Source organism: Papio anubis, chromosome 7 (genome assembly GCF_008728515.1).
Source record: "Papio anubis isolate 15944 chromosome 7, Panubis1.0, whole genome shotgun sequence".
Taxonomy (NCBI): Eukaryota; Metazoa; Chordata; class Mammalia; order Primates; family Cercopithecidae; genus Papio; species Papio anubis.
This window is the reverse complement of record NC_044982.1, coordinates 111,347,647-111,367,277: the sequence shown is the minus strand read 5'-3', so window position 1 is coordinate 111,367,277 and position 19,631 is coordinate 111,347,647. Positions and strand designations below refer to the sequence as shown.

Here is a 19,631-nt window from a genome sequence, read left to right as displayed (position 1 = left end):
TGTTTATCTCAGTGTGCTCGGACGCTTCAGAGGGCCTGGCCTGGAGCACACAGCGTCCAGCAAGTGTTGGCTGAATGAATTAGTGAATGAATGAATGAATGACATGACATGAACATGTGGACATCTCTGCCAAGTCCTGTCTATGAACTGAGACACAAGTTCCCGAGGTCCCCTTTGAGTGGGTGTTTCTTGGTGGGCAGAGCTGCCTCTCAGGGAGTCTTGCGGTCTGAGGCTGCGTCTCATTCAGCAAACAACCCTGGTGAGGCCCTGTTGTCAAAAAGTGTGCAGCGCTCCTTGCGGGCAGCAGGCACACACCAGAGAACATGGGAGGGAACCATGGGGCCTGCATCATATGGGGCTGAGTGTGCTGTCGTCACTACTGCCCTCATCTGCTGATTACTGTGAGCCAGCACTGGGTGAGGGGCTGGGGACTAGCCTCTGCCTGCCCTGGGGAGCGCACAGGGGAGGAGATGCTGGTGAAGGAAATGACTTAGGGCCTGAAGCTGGAGGCAGAGGAGGGTGATGGCTCAGTAGGAGAGCTTGGGAGCCACACAGCCTGATTCATGCTGCCCACCACTTAACAACCTTGTGATCTGGAGCAACTAACTTAATTTCCTAGCATCTCAGTTTTCCTTACCTGTAAAATGGAATGGTAAGTGTATTTACCCCACAGCATTGTTATGAAGATCAAATGCTTGTAAGATGCTTTTAACAGTGCCTGGCATATCATAAGCACTCAAAAAACACACCCTGCCACTATGAGTTGTTGGACAACTCAGAGTAGCCCCAACTAGGCATGCAGCAAATGAGCAGGCTGGCAGCACAGGAGACAGGCAGGTGGCAACGGCTGAGGAACTCAGCCCCCTGAATGATAGGTGGCTTGGCTTCTTGTGCTCAAGGAACCAAAAGATCTAAAGAAGTCTGGCCAGAGGGACACTGAGATGAGCAATGTGGTTGGAGGAGGGGATACTGACCCAATAATTCTCTGGAGAAGAAAGAGGAGGGGAAGCCTGAAGTGGACGGGCAAGGAGGGTCTGGGGTCTGGGAGTGCTAATCCTAGCCTTTCTGCTTCTAACAGTGCATGGATGGGGGAGCATGTGCAGTGCCCCTCAGGAAAGGGCTGTGCTTGCCTTGCTGTGGAGGTCAGCACCAGCAGAGCTGTGCAGATCGGAGTGTGGCCGGGCACAAGGGAGGGGAGCGCAGTCTCCCACTGCAGGAGCAGAGCAGAGGGCTGAGGAGCTGCTCTCCCACCTCTGGCTATCTGGACGGCCCTCAGTGGAGCCCTTCTAGGCTGCAGGCACCTCGGGATGAGATTTGTGGACCTTCCCAGGGATGTGGAGCCTGCTCTTCAGGCCAAGCCATTATAGCCATTATAGCAGAATAGGCAGGGGTGAGGGGCCACGGAGTGAAGGAGGCAGCTGCTGAATATATGAGATGAGGGGTGCTCCCAGGGGGCTGGACTCGAGGACAGCAAGTCCCTGGTGCAGGAGGGAAGTGGGTGGACTTTGTTCTCCTGCTCAGCCCCGCTGCGTCTCCTGCTCTCTACCTAAGGCCACCCCCTCCCATCCCACCATCAGCCTTGTCAGTGTGACATTAACGGGCTGACATTAACAAGCCGGAGCTCCTCCACTTGTCTGCCAGGTCGAGTCTCAGCCGTGGAAGAATTGCTAATTACAGCCACCATAAGGAAATATCAATGATGGACGTCAATATTATTGCCTCCTGCATCCCTGCCTGTTTATTTGGAGACGAAAAGCGCCCTAGGGTCATCTCTCCAGGACGAAGCTGAGTGATGACAGAAGGGAGGAGAGCTGCACATGGAGAAAGGGGCGTCCTCCAGCTGGATTCATTCATGAAACCAAGACCCATTTCCTCTGGGCAGAGTCCTCTCCACTGTGGGCCCAGGGCTGGGGCTGAGGGCAAAGGAACCTGCACAGGGAGGAGGAACTAGTGATCCTGCTCCCAGCCCTGGTTCACCAAGTGACTGCATTGCATGCCTCTTTGTGCCTCAGTTAGCTCATCTGACAAATGGGTATGATAATTCCAGTCCTGCCTACCTTGTGCATTGTGAGGAAGTGAATAAGGTGCAAAGTCAGGGTTTTAGAAGAATGATCCATGGTGCAAATGCAGGGGCTTCGTGGGCTGAGGAGACATGTGGGGTAGCTGAGCAACTGGGAGGCACCAGCAAAGGGATGGACATGTCCCAGCTCAGTGAACTCTCTGAAGCAAATATCCTCCCGACCATCCCCTATCAAGCACTTTGGTAGAAATCAAACAAACACTAAACACAAACACTAAAGCCACAGAGAAGAGGCGAAAGCTTGACTCAAATGCGCAGCTGCTGTCTGGTGTCTCTGAGCCCCTGAGCCTGCGGGGACTTGCAAGGCTTCCAATCCACACCCCAAACCCTGCATGTAATGCCAGTCACAGGCTGAACTGTCACGCTGGGCAGCCCTTCATCCGCTGAGAGAATCTCCCAGGCATGCACACCCCTATTCAGAGAAACAGGGGCCCAGTTGAGAAGCCCCTTTAGAGACAACCTGGACTGTCAGAGAAATGCACTTTACATGCCAGGGTCACGACGCATGCGCAGGAATACATCCACGTGGCAAGTTCATGAGAGTGTGCACAGACTAGAAATAGGCAAGCACGCACACACAGAAGCACAGCTCCAGAGACACACGTGGAAACACATACATTGTATGGTATTCAACACACATATGCACACACACAGGGGAGCTGCCCTGGGGAGCTCACGGGCGAAGACACACACACACACACACACACACACACACACACACAGCATCTTAGGTCCCAAACTGGGTTCTTGGGAACCTCTCCCTGTTGAGAAGGAAATAAAAAATCCCATGTGGTCTTCAGACACATGTGGCCTCTCAAGCCATGGACAAGCCAAGCAGCAGCAACTAGATGCTGGGAAGCAAAGCCCAGCGTGGCCTGAATATTTCACAGGAGATTTCGCTTCACAGAAAATCCCTTCTTCGCTGCTGTGCATGTCAGGGTAGAATTACCCGTTAGGTAGCAGAGCAGAAACCTGGGAGGATGTGTGCACAGCTTCTGGCCTGGGTCACCACTGGGCCTCTGCCTCTGCCTCTGCTGCAGGCCTGGCAAGGGCCATCCTGTCTCTCACCCGCTCCCACCACGGGCCAGAGCGAGGACAACTGGATGCCACTTTAGGACATGGAGTGTCCTGGCTTAGGGTTGCCTCTGCTCCAGATCCTCAGACTCTGCCAGCCCCTAGCTGAGTCCCCCCTCCCTTTGCCCCCCACAGCCTCTCCCCCAGCTCTTTAGCAGGAGCACAGAGCCACAGCTCATCTCACTCCCTCATCTTCCCCCTTCACCTCTCCAGCCCATCGAGGTGTTTGTAGTCCTCTGAGTGAATGGCAGGGAAGACCGAGAGAGGTACACGCCAGAGGAAGGGAGAGAGGACTTCCTGGCTGGGCCCTGGAGACCCTGGAACACTCTCCCTCACTCCTTTTGTCCTAGAAAATGTCCACACATGCTAAGCTTAGCTCAGATTGTATCTCCTCCAGGAAGCCCTCTGGACTGCTCCCAGGGTCAGGAGCCTTCTCTGGCTCCCATAGCCCACTATGTTCCTCTCCATCACTGTTCAGTAATCAAGGGCTGAAAACATAGATGCCTACAGAGGCCAGGGAGGGAATGAAAGTGAGTGAAAGGGCAAAGATAATGCCCAGGGAGTGGGCAGAGCTCGCAAACTGGAGAGCACGCCCCTGTCTAATGCCTTTCAAACCACATTGCCTTATGGCCCAGCAACTTTGCACCTAGAAGTCGACCCAGGAAAATTGAAAACACTTGTACACAAATATTCATAGCAGCATTATTCATAATAGCCAAAAAGTCAAAACGACCCAAATGTCCATGAATGCATATATAAACAAAATGTGTTATAGCCATACAATGGAATATCATTCAGCCAAAAAAAAAAAAGAATGAAGTACTGATACACACACACTAGGACATGGATGAGCTTTAAAAACTGTGTGCTAAGCAATGGAAGCCAGGCAGAAAAGCCCACATATTGTATGATTCCATTTCTATGAAATGTCTAGAATATGCAAATCCAAAGAGACAAAAGTGGATTCGTGGTTGCCAGGGCCAGGGAGGAGGGGAGAATGGTGGGTAACTGCTAAAGGGTACAGGGTTTATGTACCCTTTTGGGGTGATGAAAATACTCTGGAATTAGATGGTGGTAAGGGTTGCACAATTGGGAATATGCTAAAAATCACTGAACTGTATGCTTTAAAATAGTGACTTTTATGGCATGTGGATTATATTTCAATTTTTTAAAACCCAATTGTTTAAAATGGAACAACACATCCACAAGCCACACGTCTGTCTGCAGTCTCTAATTTTCAACCTCTATTTTACACATTTGTCTCCGTCACAAGAGTGGAAGCTCTGGGAGGGTGGAGCCCTACCAGAGGCACAGCCGTGGTCCCTAGAGCTGGCATCTCAGGGCAGGCACTTGAGTCACCATGGTGACCACAGCAACATGTTAACCCAGGGCACACTTCATACTCTGTAAAACCTCTGGTCCAGAGCTACAGTCCCAGTCTCAGGTGAGGCCACTGAGGCCCAGGCTCAGGGTTATTTGCCCTAAGGTCACTTGACAAGCTGGAGGCAGAACTGGGCAGAGAAGCCAGGCCTCCAGACTTGGTGCAGCAGGACCCAGAGCAGCCAGGGGCCAGCTGCTGCTGGGCAGGGAAGATGGGCACAAGAATGCAGGCAGCTCTGTGGCTGTTTCCTGCCTCAAGGCCCCCAGATCCCTGGGGCCTCAGAATCAAGTCCACCTGCTGGATCTGGCCTCAATCTCTTTTGATGGACAAGCACCACCCCTAGAGCCTCCAGCCCAGGCCCTGTCTATCATCCCTCCAGCCTTTGCTCACACAGGGCCCCCTTCCTGGAAGACTCTCTCAGGCTTCCCAGGCACCAGACACAGTTCTTCCCCTCCCAGAAGCCTTACTTCATCACCACCTGCCCCTCCTGCAGGGTCTCTCCCCAGCTGAGCCCTTGTAGCATCTCTGGGAGGGTGTGCAGGTGAAAACAAGGGAACAGCCGGACATGTGCCTGACTGCAGGGCTACTCAGGACCTGGGCCAGCTTTGAGCTAGAAGCAAGTCTGATATTTCAGCGTCTGACTGCCAGCAGCTAGGTGCAAGGCCAGGGTTGGCTGGCAGGGGAAGGCAGGGAAGAGGGAAGAAGAGGGAGAAGGTAGAGGGAGAGAGAAGGAGAGGGATAGGGAGGAGATGGGGTGAGAAGGGAGGAAGGAGGAGAAGAAAAGACATGGGAAAAGAGATGGAGAGGAAGCAGGGGCTGCTGTTAGCCCCAGGGTCCCAGGAAGGCTAAGCCAAGGTTACCTTCAGACACTTGATGACACCTGAAGTCACAGATCAGTGCCCTGGGGCAGAGTGAAGCTAGGCGGGGAGGAAGCCCCTTTGGGAGAGAGGCTCCAGCTTTAGACCAGTGGTCCTTTCTCCTTCCTATTCCCCCTGCCTCCATGCAGCGGTGAGGTGGGGAGCAGCAGTGGGCAGGAAGGCGGTCCCCGCCTGGTACCTACCTGGGCCTCCTGCTGTGTCCCAGTTCAGCCTAAGGAGCTCAGCCACCTTCCTGGGTGAGACCTCCAGGGTCAGATCCTCCTGACTGTGGTTATAGACTCAGCCTTGACCCTAGCAGGGTGGACTGGCCCCCAGGGAACTGGAGGAGGCCCCAGATGGCTCACTCTCTCCTCCTACACCACAGGGCTGGGTGACAGATCTGGTCTGTGGGTGTCAGAGACAGGTCCTGGCTCTGAGTGACTGCTGGCAGCTGGGCCTGAGGTGGCTCATGGGCGGCTGATTTCCTGACCTTCCTAAGACCAAACACAAGATGAGCCTCTGCCTCCTCCTCCTCCTCCTCCTCCTGAGGCCAAGCACATGGGTATAGGAACACAGCAGGTGTCTAATAGAAGCCAGCTCCCTCTCTGAACCCCAGCCCCAAGTTTCCTCAGAGAAGCTGCCACTCCTCTCCCTACCCCCCCCCCCTGCAGTGCTCATTCCCCAGCTCTCCCCACCTCCCCTACACATGGACTCAGTGCCGCCTCCCTTTCAGGCACGGGTGAAGCTGTGAATTGCTGGGTACCCACCCCTCCCCTTTCACCCCTCCCCTCCTGGCCTTTCCCAACCCAGATACACATCACACCAGCCCCCATTCAGTGTCCTCAGCTGGCTGTCAGCTAATCCCTGCAGAGGAGTTAACTGATAATTAAGATGTTAGCTGTAAACTTAACATGTGATTCTCTGCCAGGAGTATTTTGGTCTTAACAGGTTGCTTTTGGAATAGGAAAACCTTCAAGAGCCAGCCAAATGGCAGGCAGGGATGCAGAGTGGGGTGTTGGGGGGCACTCTGCACCTGGAGACCTTCCAGCCTCCAGAACGCCCTCCTCACCTCTCGCTTCACTGAGGACAGAAGGCAGGCATGGGAACCCAGAGCTCCACCTTTCAGTGTCAGCCCCACACCTGTGAGGCGATGACCCTGGACACGAGATGAAACCTCTTGGAACCTCAGTTTTCTCATCTGCAAATGGTGAGATAAAGCGCCAACCTTGAAGAATTGCAGTGCAAGCTGACAAGTCAGGCCCCACGTGCCCAGCACATAGGAGTCCTGAGAGCTCCTGTTGTCCCTGACTTCCCTTTGCCTCTTCCCACACTGAAGGTAACTGTGTCAACTTCCACTCCTCCCGCCTCCTCACACCAACTCCAATCAATCACCAGGTCTATTTTCTCAACTTCCTAAATCTCTCCCCAGGCAAAGATCAATGGAATCAAACAGCGAGGCCTGGACAGACATGAGACTTTTGGGACATTTCAGCAGATGACAGGAATGGAGCTTCAGAACGGCAGGGAAAGGATGCTGACCCAATAAACAGTGCTGAAACAACTGCGAGTCATTTGGGAAAAAAACACTTAGATCCCTACCTCAAACCACACACAGAAACACATTTCAGATGAAGTAAAGATTTAAATATTTGTGAATATCATAAACAACCAGAAAACAGTATAGGCCAATATTTTTAAAATTCTGCAGTGGGTAAGGCCAGGAACTCTAAAGGAAAGGAGTGATAGACTTGAACACAGGACAATCTAAAACTTTTAGGGGGTTAAATAAATCCCATAAACTTAAATGAAAAAAAACAAACAAACTTGTGAATAATGATTTGCACATATGCCAAATAAAGAGTTAATTTCCTTAACCTCTTCTAAATCCACTTGCTCTTGCAAATCAATAAGATGCATTTTGCCGCCCCCAATCGCAGAAACCACCGTCACCTGTGACTCCCCGTTGCCGAGGCAGTGACCAGTTCTCAGTCTGCATCCTCGGCCCCATTTGACAGGTGCTTGAAATGTGTCTTGCCCTTGGCGTCCAGGACATACATGCCTGGTTCTTTTCCATCTCACTGGTTGCTCCTTCTCAGTCACCTTTTCGGTTCCCCCTCAGCTCCCCACCCTCTAACTGGTGGAGGTCTTGGGGCTGGGACATTGGTCTTTTCTACCTACTCTCCTTTGATGCTCTCATCCAACATCATGGCTTTAAATACTGTCTTTATGCTGATGGCCCCAAATTTTTATCTCCAGCCCAGACCTGTCCCCTGGACTCCAGCCACACACATCCACCTGTCAACCCCATGGTTCTGCCAGGCTGTCTACAGGCATCTCACAATTTATGAGTCCACTGCCAGGGCTGGCTCATAGGTGTGTGACCTGGGCTCTGCACTCAGAAGGGCCCCAGGCTTGGTTTAATGCTCTATTGTCACCTCCCACTTTGAAATTCTTAATTTTTTTTTTAACATAAAGTCACCCATTTTCACTGTGCTCTGGGTCCCACACATTATGTAACCATTTTTTCCAAATGACTCACAGTTGTTCAGCACTCTTGTCCACCACTGAGCCACTCCTCTCCCCTACACCAACCCACTCCTCCCTGATCTCCCCATCTCCATCAATGGCAACCCCACACTCCAAATGCTTGGGCCAAAACCCCTGGAGTCATGGTTGGCTCCCTTCTCTCTCTCTCACACACCACCTCATCCAATCTGTCAGCAAATCCTATTGGCTCTACCTTGAGCATGCATGTGGAATCCATCCCCTTCTGCCCACCTCCACCAAGACTCCCTGGTTCAGGCTTCCATCGCCTCCTCCCTGGATCACTGCAACAAACAGCCTCCTGTCAGATCTCCCTGCTTCACAGCTGCCAGAGGGATCTGGTTAAAATGTAATTCCAATCATGCCATGTCACTATGCAGAACCTTCCATGGCTTTCCCCACTTCATTCTGGGTAACAGTCAAGTCCTCCAGGCGGCCTGCAGGTCCTGAGTGATGAGCGCGTGGTCCCTGTTCAGCTGCATGGCCCACTCTCTCCTTCACTCACCCTGTTCCGGCCACACCAGCCTTCTTGCCATGTCCCCACAAGCCAGGTCTGCTTCTGACTCAGGGTCCTCAGACCTGCTGTTCCCTCTGGAAGGCAATTCCCCCGAAACATCCACCCAACTCAGTCTCTCGCTTCTTGCAGGTCTTTACTTAAATGCCACCTCTCGAAGACACCTTCCCTGATGACCATGTCCAAGTTGCCCAACACTTCCCATCCCCCTCCTCTGCTTGATTATTTTTCTCCTTAGAACTTAACACTCCCATATGCATGCTGTATTTTTTCCTTGTCTGTCTCTCCTCCATCACAGCTTACATTCCTTGGAGCAGGTATATTTCATCAGTTTTGTTCACTGTTTGGTCTCTAACCAAAACAGTGTCTGACACATAGTAAGTGCTCAGTAAATACTTCCTGAATGAATGGATACAGGAGCAGAGGACTTGACATGAACAAGCAATTTACAAGTGAAGAAACAGAAATGGCCAACAAGCATATGCAAATATGCTCAACCTCATTAGCAGTCTAAGAAACATAAAGTAAAATCATTTTTATCTGTCAAATTGGCAGGGATTAAGTGATTAATAATTCCTGTGATTGGCAAGGGTGAGGGAATGGGGCATTTTGCACACAGTTTGTAGGAGCATAAATTGGCTCAACCTTCTGCAGGTTGATCTGGCTTTCCAGAACAAATCAAATGTGGAAATGTGGGTGCCCTCTGACTCAGGAAGTCCACTTCCAGAAACATTCCCAAAAGAACTACAGCACAAGCACACACAGATGTGCAAACCCAGAGGTTCCCTGAGTGAGGTTTATAAATAACCGAATGCCAGAAACAACCTAAACGGCTGCCAACAGGATTAATAACTGATGAATAATTTGCAGACCATCATACAAGGGATGTAAAAGGATGGGAAAGAACTCTATGGAAGGACCTGGGATGATCCACATGACATTGTTAGGTAAAAAATCAAGTGCTGGAACAGTATAACTAATATGAGCCCAAGTTTTTCCTTTTAAAATATGTTGATAAGTACATAGAAAAAAGTCTGGAAGGGGACATATCAAACGAGTTATCAGTGTTAGCTCTTGGCAGGAAAAGACTACAGAAGGGGCTTGAACTGCATGCTTTAAATACCAAGAGATAGATGGCTAGATAGACGGATGAATAGATAGATAGATAACATATAGAGAACATATTACCTTAATAATCAGAAAAATGATTCTGCTCAGGGAGAAAATACCTTCTGTGACTCCCCAATATTAAAGGGTGCAGAAGTAAGCCATTCCAAGCCCTCCATAACTTGTCACTGCCTCATCCCTGGTACCCCCACCCCCACTCTGGCTCCCCAGAGTGCTCTGGGTTCCAAGCTCATGAAACAATTTTCTATTCCTGGTTCCTTTCACAGCTCCATGCCTGTCTCTCAGCTCTGTTCGCAGGCACAAAGGCCCAACCCGCCCTGTCCCATGACCTCCTCAGCCTGGACTCTGCCGTCAGAGAGCCAGATGGGGGAAGACGAGGAACCCTGCAGCATGCCCAAAGATCAGGACGGCTGCCCCAGCCCCAGTGAGAGCCGCCAGGTCTCTGTCCTAGGGACAGCCTGCGGCAGCTGGGGGAGCAGGAAATGCCCCTTGATTATGGCCTGGGCAGGCTGGTTGCCCCTGGCTCCAGGACACCCGCAACAGCTGATCTGAGGAGGCCAGGGTGAGCCCAGCAAGGAGGTCTGGCCAGAGGAGGAGGGAGACTGGGGGTTCAGCCCCCCAACTTGGGTTGCCAGATTTGGCAAACAAAATTGTATGTGCCATGTAATATTTGAGATATATTTACACTGAAAAATTATTTGTTGTCTATCTGAAGTCCAAATTTAACTGGACATCAGTATTTTTTTCTGGCAACCCTACCTGCTACCCCATCCCATCCCTTGGGGGGATATGGCACCAGGCAGAAAGCCTTCACCTGGGATGTCCAGGAGTGGTGGAGAAATGACCTCTCTCAGGCCCACCACAGAGGGGGACTGAAAGTTGAGACAGGCTCATTCCGGGTGCTGAGGGATGTCCCACAGAGAGTTGGGAACTTCCAGAGTTAGCACCATCAGGCACTGCAGCGGCAGTGAAAAGCCAGGTGACAGCAAAGGGAGCTGAATAGCAAAACCTTCTGAGCCAAGGCACTCGGCGGGTGTGTGGCGCAAAACAGCCTGAGCAAACGCAGTGAGCACGGGACACAATGCTGGGGTTGCAGGGATGGCGTGTCCCAGTGCCTCTCAGCATCTCGGGGACACAGCCTGGTGACGAAGAATGGCTGAGGGGTGGCCTTCCTTCTCAGACGTCAGGAACTCCTCCATAGGAGGCCCCTCTGCTGCTGGGGCCTTCAACTCTCACACTGTGTCCCCCACCAAGGCCCCTGGCAGGGGCTCATTCGCTAAAGGCCAGCCTGAGTCGGGAGACCTGGTCCTCACCCCCAGAGCCTCCCACCCAGCACGGAAGCAGGAGGCAGGGTGAGCCTGCCTCGCTCTCCCCTACCTGGGTCAGATGGCGTCGGGAGGCAAACAGACTGGCCTCTGGGGGCCTGGGGTGCAGCAGCCTGTCCGTCGCGGTCCCAGCATGCACTGTGGGGGAAGAGCAAGGTTAGCGGGGCAAAGATGGGGCTTCCTGCTACCCTGGGTGAGGCCCACCTCAGCACAGCTCCCCACGGTGGATCCCCATTGCCCAGCCCAGTGGGGCTCAGGTGCTGCCTCCCAGCACAGCACATGCTCCTCAGTGCCATCCCTACCCACTCCCCAGCACCCTGGAGTGGCCAGCCCTTAACCGATCACACCCTCAGGAGCATGAACTCCCTGGCCTGGCATTCAAGGCCCCGTCTAAGCCTCTAACCTTCTCACTGTCTCTCCATATCCTCCAAAGGTCAGTCCCAACTCTGCAAGTTTTGTTCACGTGCACAGATACACAGACAGACAACCCCACCCCATTCTCTCTAAGACTCCCACTGCTACCAACAAATCTGTCCTCTGCCTCCTGGAAGCTTCACTTACATGTCCTCAGCCCCAGCACCCCTCAATATCCTCAGCAAGGTCCCCAAGGACCCCATCAGCCCCCCAGCTCTCCCACCTCAGCCTGTGGTCTCTGGCAGCTGACCTCCCTTAGGAACACTCTCTCTGTGACTCCCCGATCCACCCTTCCTCATTCTTCACTGCACCCCCATCACTCATCCTAGACATGGCCACAGGTGCTATCTCCCTTCCTCCCACCTCCTGGACCATCCTGCCCACACCTGTGCTTCAATCACCCTCTCCCTATGCCCTCAGTGGCACCCACTATGCCCAGAGGAGGGTGAAGCCCCCTAACCTGGCCCACAGGGCACTGCCCAACCCAGCCCTGATCTGTGGGCCACCCTCACCTCCCCTCCAGGCCACACGGCAACCTGCCACCTCCTCAGAAAGCTCTCTGTGACCACCTCCTTTTCACAGTCTCCAAAGTCTTCCATAGGTCACCCTGGAGGAAGCCGTCCTCACTGTGTCGCACTGCCCTGACAGATTGACTTGTCATTTGGTTTTCCTTGTTTCAACAGTCCCACAGCAAACTTTTTCCATCAGGTTTATTGAGGTATAATTATCCTACAGTAAAACTGACCCTCTCTAGTGCACAGTCTATGAGTTTTGACAACTGCGTGCAGCTGTGTAACCACTATAGTCATCAAGGTACAGAACAATCCTGTCACCCCCAAATCCCTGCATGCTGTCTCTTTGTAGTCAACTCCTCCCAGCCCCTACCCCTGGCATCCACTGATCTGTTTTCTGTTCCTGTCGTTTCGCGTTTTCCAGAGTGTCATACAAATGGAGTCATCTAAACATAGCCCTCTGAGTCTGGTTTCGTTCATCCAGCATAATGCATTTCAGATTGATTAATATCTGTGTTGCCTCTTGAAACCAAATGTCTTTCTTTTTTGTTGCTGTGTAGTACTCCATTGTTTATCCATTCAGCAGCTGAAGGGCATTTGTGTCGTTTCCAGTTTTTGGAGACTATGAATAAAGCCACTATAAGTATTCACATACAGGTTTTTGTGTGAATGTAAGTTTTTATTCCTCTTGGTTAAGCACCTAAAGTAGGATTGCTGAGTTGTGTGGTAAGCCTATTTTTAACTTTATAAGAAACTGCCAAACTGTTTTCCAAGTTGGCTATACCATTTTGCATTCCCACTAGCAACCTAGGAGAGTTCCAGTGGCTTTGTACCCTTGCCAACACTTGGTATTAGCCATTTTCAAAGTCAATGTAATGATATGTAGTGGTATTGCATTGTGGGGTTTTTCGGGTGTTTTTTTTTGTTTGTTTGTTTGTTTTGTTTTTCTTTGAGATGGAGTCTTGCTCTGTCGCCTAGGCTGGAGTGTAGTGGCGCGATCTCGGCTCACTGCAACTTCCACTTCCCTGGTGGGGAAGTGATTCTCCTGCCTCAGCTTCCTGAGTAGCTGAGATTACAGGCGCGCACCACCACGCCCAGCTAATTTTTGTATTTTTAGTAGAGATGGGGTTTCACCATGTTGGCCAGGCTGGTCTTGAACTCCTCACCTTAGGTGATCCACCCGCCTCGGCCTCCCAAAGAGATGGGATTACAGGTGTGAGCCACCACGCCCGGCCTGCATTGTGGTTTTAATCTGCATTTCCTTAATGACTAATAATGATGAGCATCTATCTTTTCATGTGCCTGATTTATTTTTTTAGCGCCATCACTATTGGAGATAAACATCTTAATTATTTAAATTATTTACCTGTTTACTTTCCATCTCTTCCATTACATGTGAAAGCAGAGACCTTGGTGTTCATTCCCCCAATACCTAGAATAGCATCTGGTACTGGATAATGATAATGACAATGATGGTGGTGATGACTGTTGTGGAGGTGGTGATAGTTAACATTTATAGAGCCCTTAGCATTTGCCTAGCACCATTCTGAGTGCTTTACTCATAGTAACTCACTTAGTCCTCACAACTGCCCCAAAAGACAGAGATGCTATCAATATTCCCATTTTACAGAAGAGAAAACTAAGGTAGAGAGAGGCAACTAGCTCAAGGTCACACAGTTAATAAGGGGAGAGCCAGTCCTTGATCCCAGGTGTCCTGGAGTCAGAACACCTGACTAGGTCCTTGGCCAAACCCTACATGCAACACCCATGGAGGGATCCATTGTCCTTGTACACTCTGTATCTGGAAGCTCCCTGATTAGCTTCCCACTAGAATCCATCCTCTTCCTCACCTTCCGGACAGTATAGATGTGATCAGGATATTACACAGCCCATAGCAACCACTCGATATGCCCCAGGTGGAGAGAATAAAGAGGAGTCACGGCCTTGGCTCTTCTGAAACCTGGCTCTGAAAATGGTCCCATAACAGCCTTTGTACCAGAGAATTTTATTGCTCACTGAATGTCAGCACATTTCCTTGGCATTTCCTCAGCCCCTTTAGAGTTGTGCCATATGAGAAGTTCTGCCCAACGGGCTGTGAACAAAAGCGATGCGTGTCATTGCTGAGCCAAAGCATTTCAGAGCCCGTGCAAGACCTCATCATTGTCTCTTCTCTGCCATGGTGACTGGAAGTCACATGTTCTGGAAGGGGCTACAAGATGATGGAGCTCCTGGCAGCCTAGGTCCCTGAATTGTTGTGTGGACCAGAGCTCCACCACCCTGCCCACATCCCACACCGGGAATGGAGTGTGAGTTCATGTGGTAAACGGAGGAAGGAAGAGAGCCTTCGTTGCGTTAAATCGCTGAGAGTTCAGACAGTACCGGTTAGTGCGGCACAACCTTGCCTATCCTACAACATCCCCAGTGCCCCTTTGGGGGCAGGTCACCTTGCTGCATTTGTTGTTAGAACATGTTTGGATGACTTTATGAATGAGAGAACTAAGCCCCATTTGGGAGACTCTAAGTAACTAAAATTTCAGCGGGGGTAGAATAATCTCAGTTCCCAAGTTCAAGAGTTCCGTATCCACAAGGAAAAGGGAGATCTTCCAGGCCCCGCAATGGGCTCCACCAGAAGGACCTTCCCCACATGGAGAAGGGAGGTGTGAGCTGAGGCAGGTGGTGGCATCTCCATGAGAGTTGGGGCCTATGCCTACATTCGAGGGCCTGAACTTGACTTTAGGGCAAAGGCTGGGGCATCTTCAGAGCTCTATCCTTGACTTGGGTCTAGGACCAGCTCCCAGAAAGGTTCTGGGGCCCCCAAGTCATTTGTCCACAACTCAGGGAGATAAGGAAAACTCCACAAGGCCACAGGGCCTTGGAGCTGTAAGCTTAATTGCAGGTTTATATTTTGAACTTACTGGTGTTTTACTTTGGCAATTATCACCTTAAATGTTGTGTGCTCCTGTGGGACAACACGAGAAACAAGGAGAAGAGGCTACCCCTTAAGATAACAGGGGCACTAGCAGGCAACTCAAGGGAAAGCCCTTCCTGTTGATAAATGCCCCTGCGACTTCTCTCTTTCCCCAATAAGTAAGCCTTGGTGGCAGTGGAATCCACCTACAAGATCAACAGGTGTGACTGATCCAGTGCAACTGAAAACAAAGTCACACCAGGAAACCAGCAGTCTCTGCTCCATTCTTTGCCTTGAGCATCTATCTACTTGGGAGTTAATTTTGATGATGAGAAATTCAAAATCGTACATTTGGTCATTTCTGTGTGTGTGTGTGTGGTGTTTTTTGTTTATTTGTTTGTGCTTTTTTTTTTTTGTAAAGGAGACATGTTTAATTGGGTGCAGGCTGAGGTTTTCACCCTGCTTGGACACCTTGAGTCCACCATCATGGCTACAGCATTTGCTCAGATAGGCTTGAGATAAGGAACTGGTCAGGGATGCAAGGATGGCTCCTGGCTAGAGTGGAGTTGGCTGGGCTGGGGTCAGCTCAGACCCTCAGGTCCAAAGTCCACTGAGCATCTCACTCAGGGAGGAAGGGGTTGTAGGCTTCGACTTTATGGTCTGATTCACAGAGGCCCAGGCAATGTTGGGATGAATGCACAGGCTCTTGGAAAATGCCTGGCTAGAATCGCTTTGAGGGAGGAGTCCCTGAATGCAACATGAATCGTTTTCCCTTGAATGGTTTTTGCTGATTGATTGGGCTTTAGTTCACTGTCTGCCAAGGGTGTGGGGGGCTGAAAACAGAGGACAAAGGTTCAGAGGCAAATGGTGAAGGCAGTGCCTATGGGAATGCAGGAAGAGCTGGCACAGGAAAGAGGGGACAGGCGGAGGGAGGGTGGAGGGGAGGGGAGTGGAGGAGGGAAAGTGGCAGACACCCAGGTGAGGGGTGAACACCATTGCCACTGTGGTTGTCATAATCATCATGGTCCCCATAAATCGCACCCAGTGAGCCCCCTGGGCTAAGCGCTTTCCTTCTGCTAACTCATCTGCTTCCCACACATGCCCTCGAGGCGGGTACCTTGACCATCCTGGTTTCCAGGATGGGGAAGCTGAAGCATGGAAAGGTGAAATATCTTGAAAGGAATGGGGTCGTTTCAAACCCAGGTAGTCCAGCTCCAGCACTCATCCTTAAGAGTCCCTGATAAAACCGCGGTGGTGAGGTTGGAAATGAATGGAAGCTCCTCCTCAATGCCATTGGCAGAAATTCTGTCTGTGGGTGGTTAGATCCAAGATGGAGAAAAATTCCTGTTTCTGCCACTTACTGACTCTGTGACCTTCAGCAAATTACTTACCCTTTCTGGGACTGGTTCCCTATCTCTAATGCCATACTCATATGGCAGTAGAGATTAAAGTGTGTGTGTGTGTGTGTGTAGTGTCTCGTACAGTACTTGGTAGAGAATAGGTACTTCACAAAAACCAGACGCCCACGGGGCCACAGTACAGAGGCACCAATCTCCAGAATTTCCAAGCATGTACATATGTGTGCATGTATGTGCTCCTATGTACATGTGGCCCTGCCAAGGTGATCACTCATGTGCACCTGCATGCAATTCCCTCCCTAGTCCTGTCCCCAACTCAGGGTGGTGGTGGCATCAGGTCTGTAGCCCCCCAAGCCAAACACCCAAGCCTCACTCCAGAGTCCTCTCTTTCCCTCTCTCACCTCGCATCCTATCACCACAGTCAGCCAATTCCTGAATATTTCTCAAACTCATCTTCTCCCCAATTCTTCCCACCCCCTTCTGGACACAAGGGTCTCGGCTGCTTCTTATCCTCCTGCCTGCAGTCCCCCAGTCACCCCCATCCACACAGTGGCAATCAGGACGGCCTTTCCCAGTCACAAATATGACCTCATCCCCGCTCCACTTAAAACCAGCCCAGCAAGCCTCGCCAGGCCAGACACAAAACTCCGAAGCCCTGAGGAGCAGCCTGACAGATTTGACTAAATAAAGATCTAAAGCTTCTCTATGGCCAAAGATACCACAGACAAAGTTAAAAAAGACAAACAGCAGACTAGGGAAAATATTTCCAACACACAAAACAGACAAAAGTTTTTTAAATTCCTAATGCACTAAAAGCTCTTTTATATCAATAAGAAAAAGGCAAAAAGAAAAGAAAAATGGGCAAAGGATGTGAACAGTCCATTCACAGAGGAAGAAATACCCATGGGCAGAAACTGCACAAAAAGACACTCAGCCTCACTGGGGAGGAGCGGAGTGAGTGTGGAGACCATAGTGAGATAGTTTTCTAGATCGGCAGATATCTGAAAGATTGAGAATGTTCAATGTGGAGGACAGTGTGGGGAAATGGTCACTCTCGGATACCAAGGGGGCAGCGTCAGCTGGCCCAACCTTGGGAAGAGCAAGGTTGCTCTAAAAACGGAGCAGGCAGACCCTTCACCCTGGCCACTCTGCATCTAGAAATCTATCCTGCGGAAAGGCTACGGGTGTCAGCAAGATATATACAAGGAGGTTCCCCGAAGCATTATTTGCAAGAGTGAAAAATGGAAGACAACCTAAATATCCATCAACCCAGGACTAGTTACATAAATTATGCTTTGTACAAACAATGGAATATTAGGCAACGATTAAAAAGAACACGGCAGATCTGGGTGCCGTGACATTGACTAATGCCCTCAATATACTGGGAAGTGAAAAATGGAACTGGTGGAGTAATGTGCATAATATGATTCCGTTTCCTTTCTTAGTAATACACAATAAATATGTTTGCAACAGCACAGAAAATGTTCTGAAACATACCAGGCCAACAGCAGTGGGACATTGGCAGAGTGGGCTTTAAAGGCAAAGGGGGACTTTCCTATTTTACAGGACACACTTCCATATTGTTTCCATTTTATCATTGTGCTTGAGCAAATATTGCTTTTATGGTAAAAAAGAAAAAATTCCTCCTCCCATAACCCCTCACAGGCTGCAGGACAAAGTTCAAACTCCCTAGCGTGACACCCTAGGACCCTAAGGACACAGCCTCTGGGCACCCCCAGCTCTGGTCTCCCCTTTTCCAGTCTTACCTTAAATCCAGATGCTCCCAACTCCCTTACATGTCCCCCAAGCTGCCTCTAGGCCTTTGTCCTGGATGGGTCCCTCTTCCTGGAATGTCCTTTCCTGCCTTCTGTGCCTCACCTTTTAAGTAACTGCTCAGGTGTCACCCCTTCTGGAAACCCTCCCCAAACACTCCCCCACACTCCGCCTTCGTGGGCCCATTGCTCCTGTAACATGTAACAGTGGTGATAGTCAACATTTAGGAAGTGCACACCATTCACTGAGGGCTGTGCAACGTGCCTTGCATTGTATTGACTCATTGAATCCTCCTAGCAACCCTCTGAGATAGGTTTATTATCATCTCATTTAACAGATGGGGAAACTGAGGTACAGAGCGGTTACATGACTTGCTCAAGCTCACACAGCCAGTAATTAGAAGGGGTAAGTGGACCTAGGCAGAGGATCCCATGAAGCCTTCTACTAGTGCTTAGGACATAGGGCTGGAAAACCCTGGCCCCTGTACCTGCCAGGCCCCAAGACTGGCCTGTGAACCCAAAGCTGGGATTTGCTTTCCCCGCAACCACTCCCCCACCCCTGCAGAACCTGGGCGCGGTGTAAGGTGCACCAGGGTCTGCTGGGGTCAGAAGCCAGCCTCCGTCCCCAGCCAGCCAGGACTAAATTAGGACCCTGAGGGCTGGTCTCCTGCGGAGGAACTGGGCTGGGGGTGGGGACCAGCCCCAAAACAGCCAGCTGACCCGGGACTGCTAAGGAAAGGGATGGGTTTGTAGAGGTGCAGTCCCTCTCCAGGCAAGGACCCCAGTGACCTCCCATGCACCTACTGTGTGCCAGGCCCAGGGGTCAACTGGCCCAGGAAGCTAGGGCAAAGAGACTCCCCTGCCCTCCACGCAGCTGCCAAGTCAGACGCAGGGAGGCCAGGAGCCTAGAAGGGGCTGGGCAACAAGCTCAAGGCAGTGCCCAGGGAGGGCTCGGGGATCTGAGCGAGTGTGTACACTCTGGGTGAGTGTGCACAGGGTCTCCACGAAGGCAGTGGCACCTGGGTCCAGCCTAGAAGGATGGAGGGTGTGGGCAGATAGAGTGGGGGGAGGGAAGCTCCAGGGGCCAGAGGCAGCTTGAGCACGGGCCTGGAGGGGGTGGCTGTGGGGAGTGGGGGTAAAAGTCATTGGTTGTGGCTGGAGCAAGGTGGGAGGCCGCAGGAGATGGGGTGGGTGGGCATGCTAGAGGCCTTTGGAGAAAGACGGAGGAGGAGCTGTGCCTCCAGCCCAGCAAGGAAGGCGTGATCTGCAGAGGAGGCAGCTTGCCCGAGATCTGAGGATCTGAGCTTGTCAGGCCAGCTCCGCCTTTGCAGTTAGCAGTGTGGCTGTGGCCTACTTCCAGGACCTTGGCTCCCTCACCTGTGGACGAATAACCCAGCCTCACAGACTGCTGAGGGGACTAACTGAGACAGTGGTTTATGGCACCTGGAACCCAGGGAGGCAGTGGACATGTGTCAGGCATGGTGCTCCCTGGGCGGGTCTGCCTGTGTACCAGTGAACTTGTGTGCATGCACGCCCTTGAAGGCCTCCAGGTATTCAAACACACAGAATCCTTGTTTAAAGTATAACTTTAGGCAGGGTGCAGTGGCTCACACCTGTAATCCTGACAGTTTGGGAGGCTGAGGCGGGAGGATCACTTGAGGCCGGGAGTTCGAGACCAGCCTGGGCAACATAATAAGACCCTATCTTAAAAAAAAAAAAAAAAAAGCCAGGAATGGTGGTGCACCTGTAGTCCCAGTTACTCGG

The 19,631-nt window shown here is 51.3% G+C and overlaps 1 protein-coding gene across 1 annotated transcript in view; it reads right to left on the bottom strand.

The window, feature by feature from the left end:
• Positions 1-6,203: 6,203 nt before the first annotated feature.
• The window catches only part of LOC103885959 (translation initiation factor IF-2-like), a 154,730-nt gene continuing 141,302 nt past the window's right edge, over positions 6,204-19,631 (bottom strand). The window contains exon 6 of the mRNA XM_021940315.2: positions 6,204-11,041. Within this exon, the coding sequence (XP_021796007.2) occupies positions 10,888-11,041 (154 nt within the window). The 3' untranslated portion in view covers positions 6,204-10,887. The remainder of the gene's footprint in view (positions 11,042-19,631) is intronic.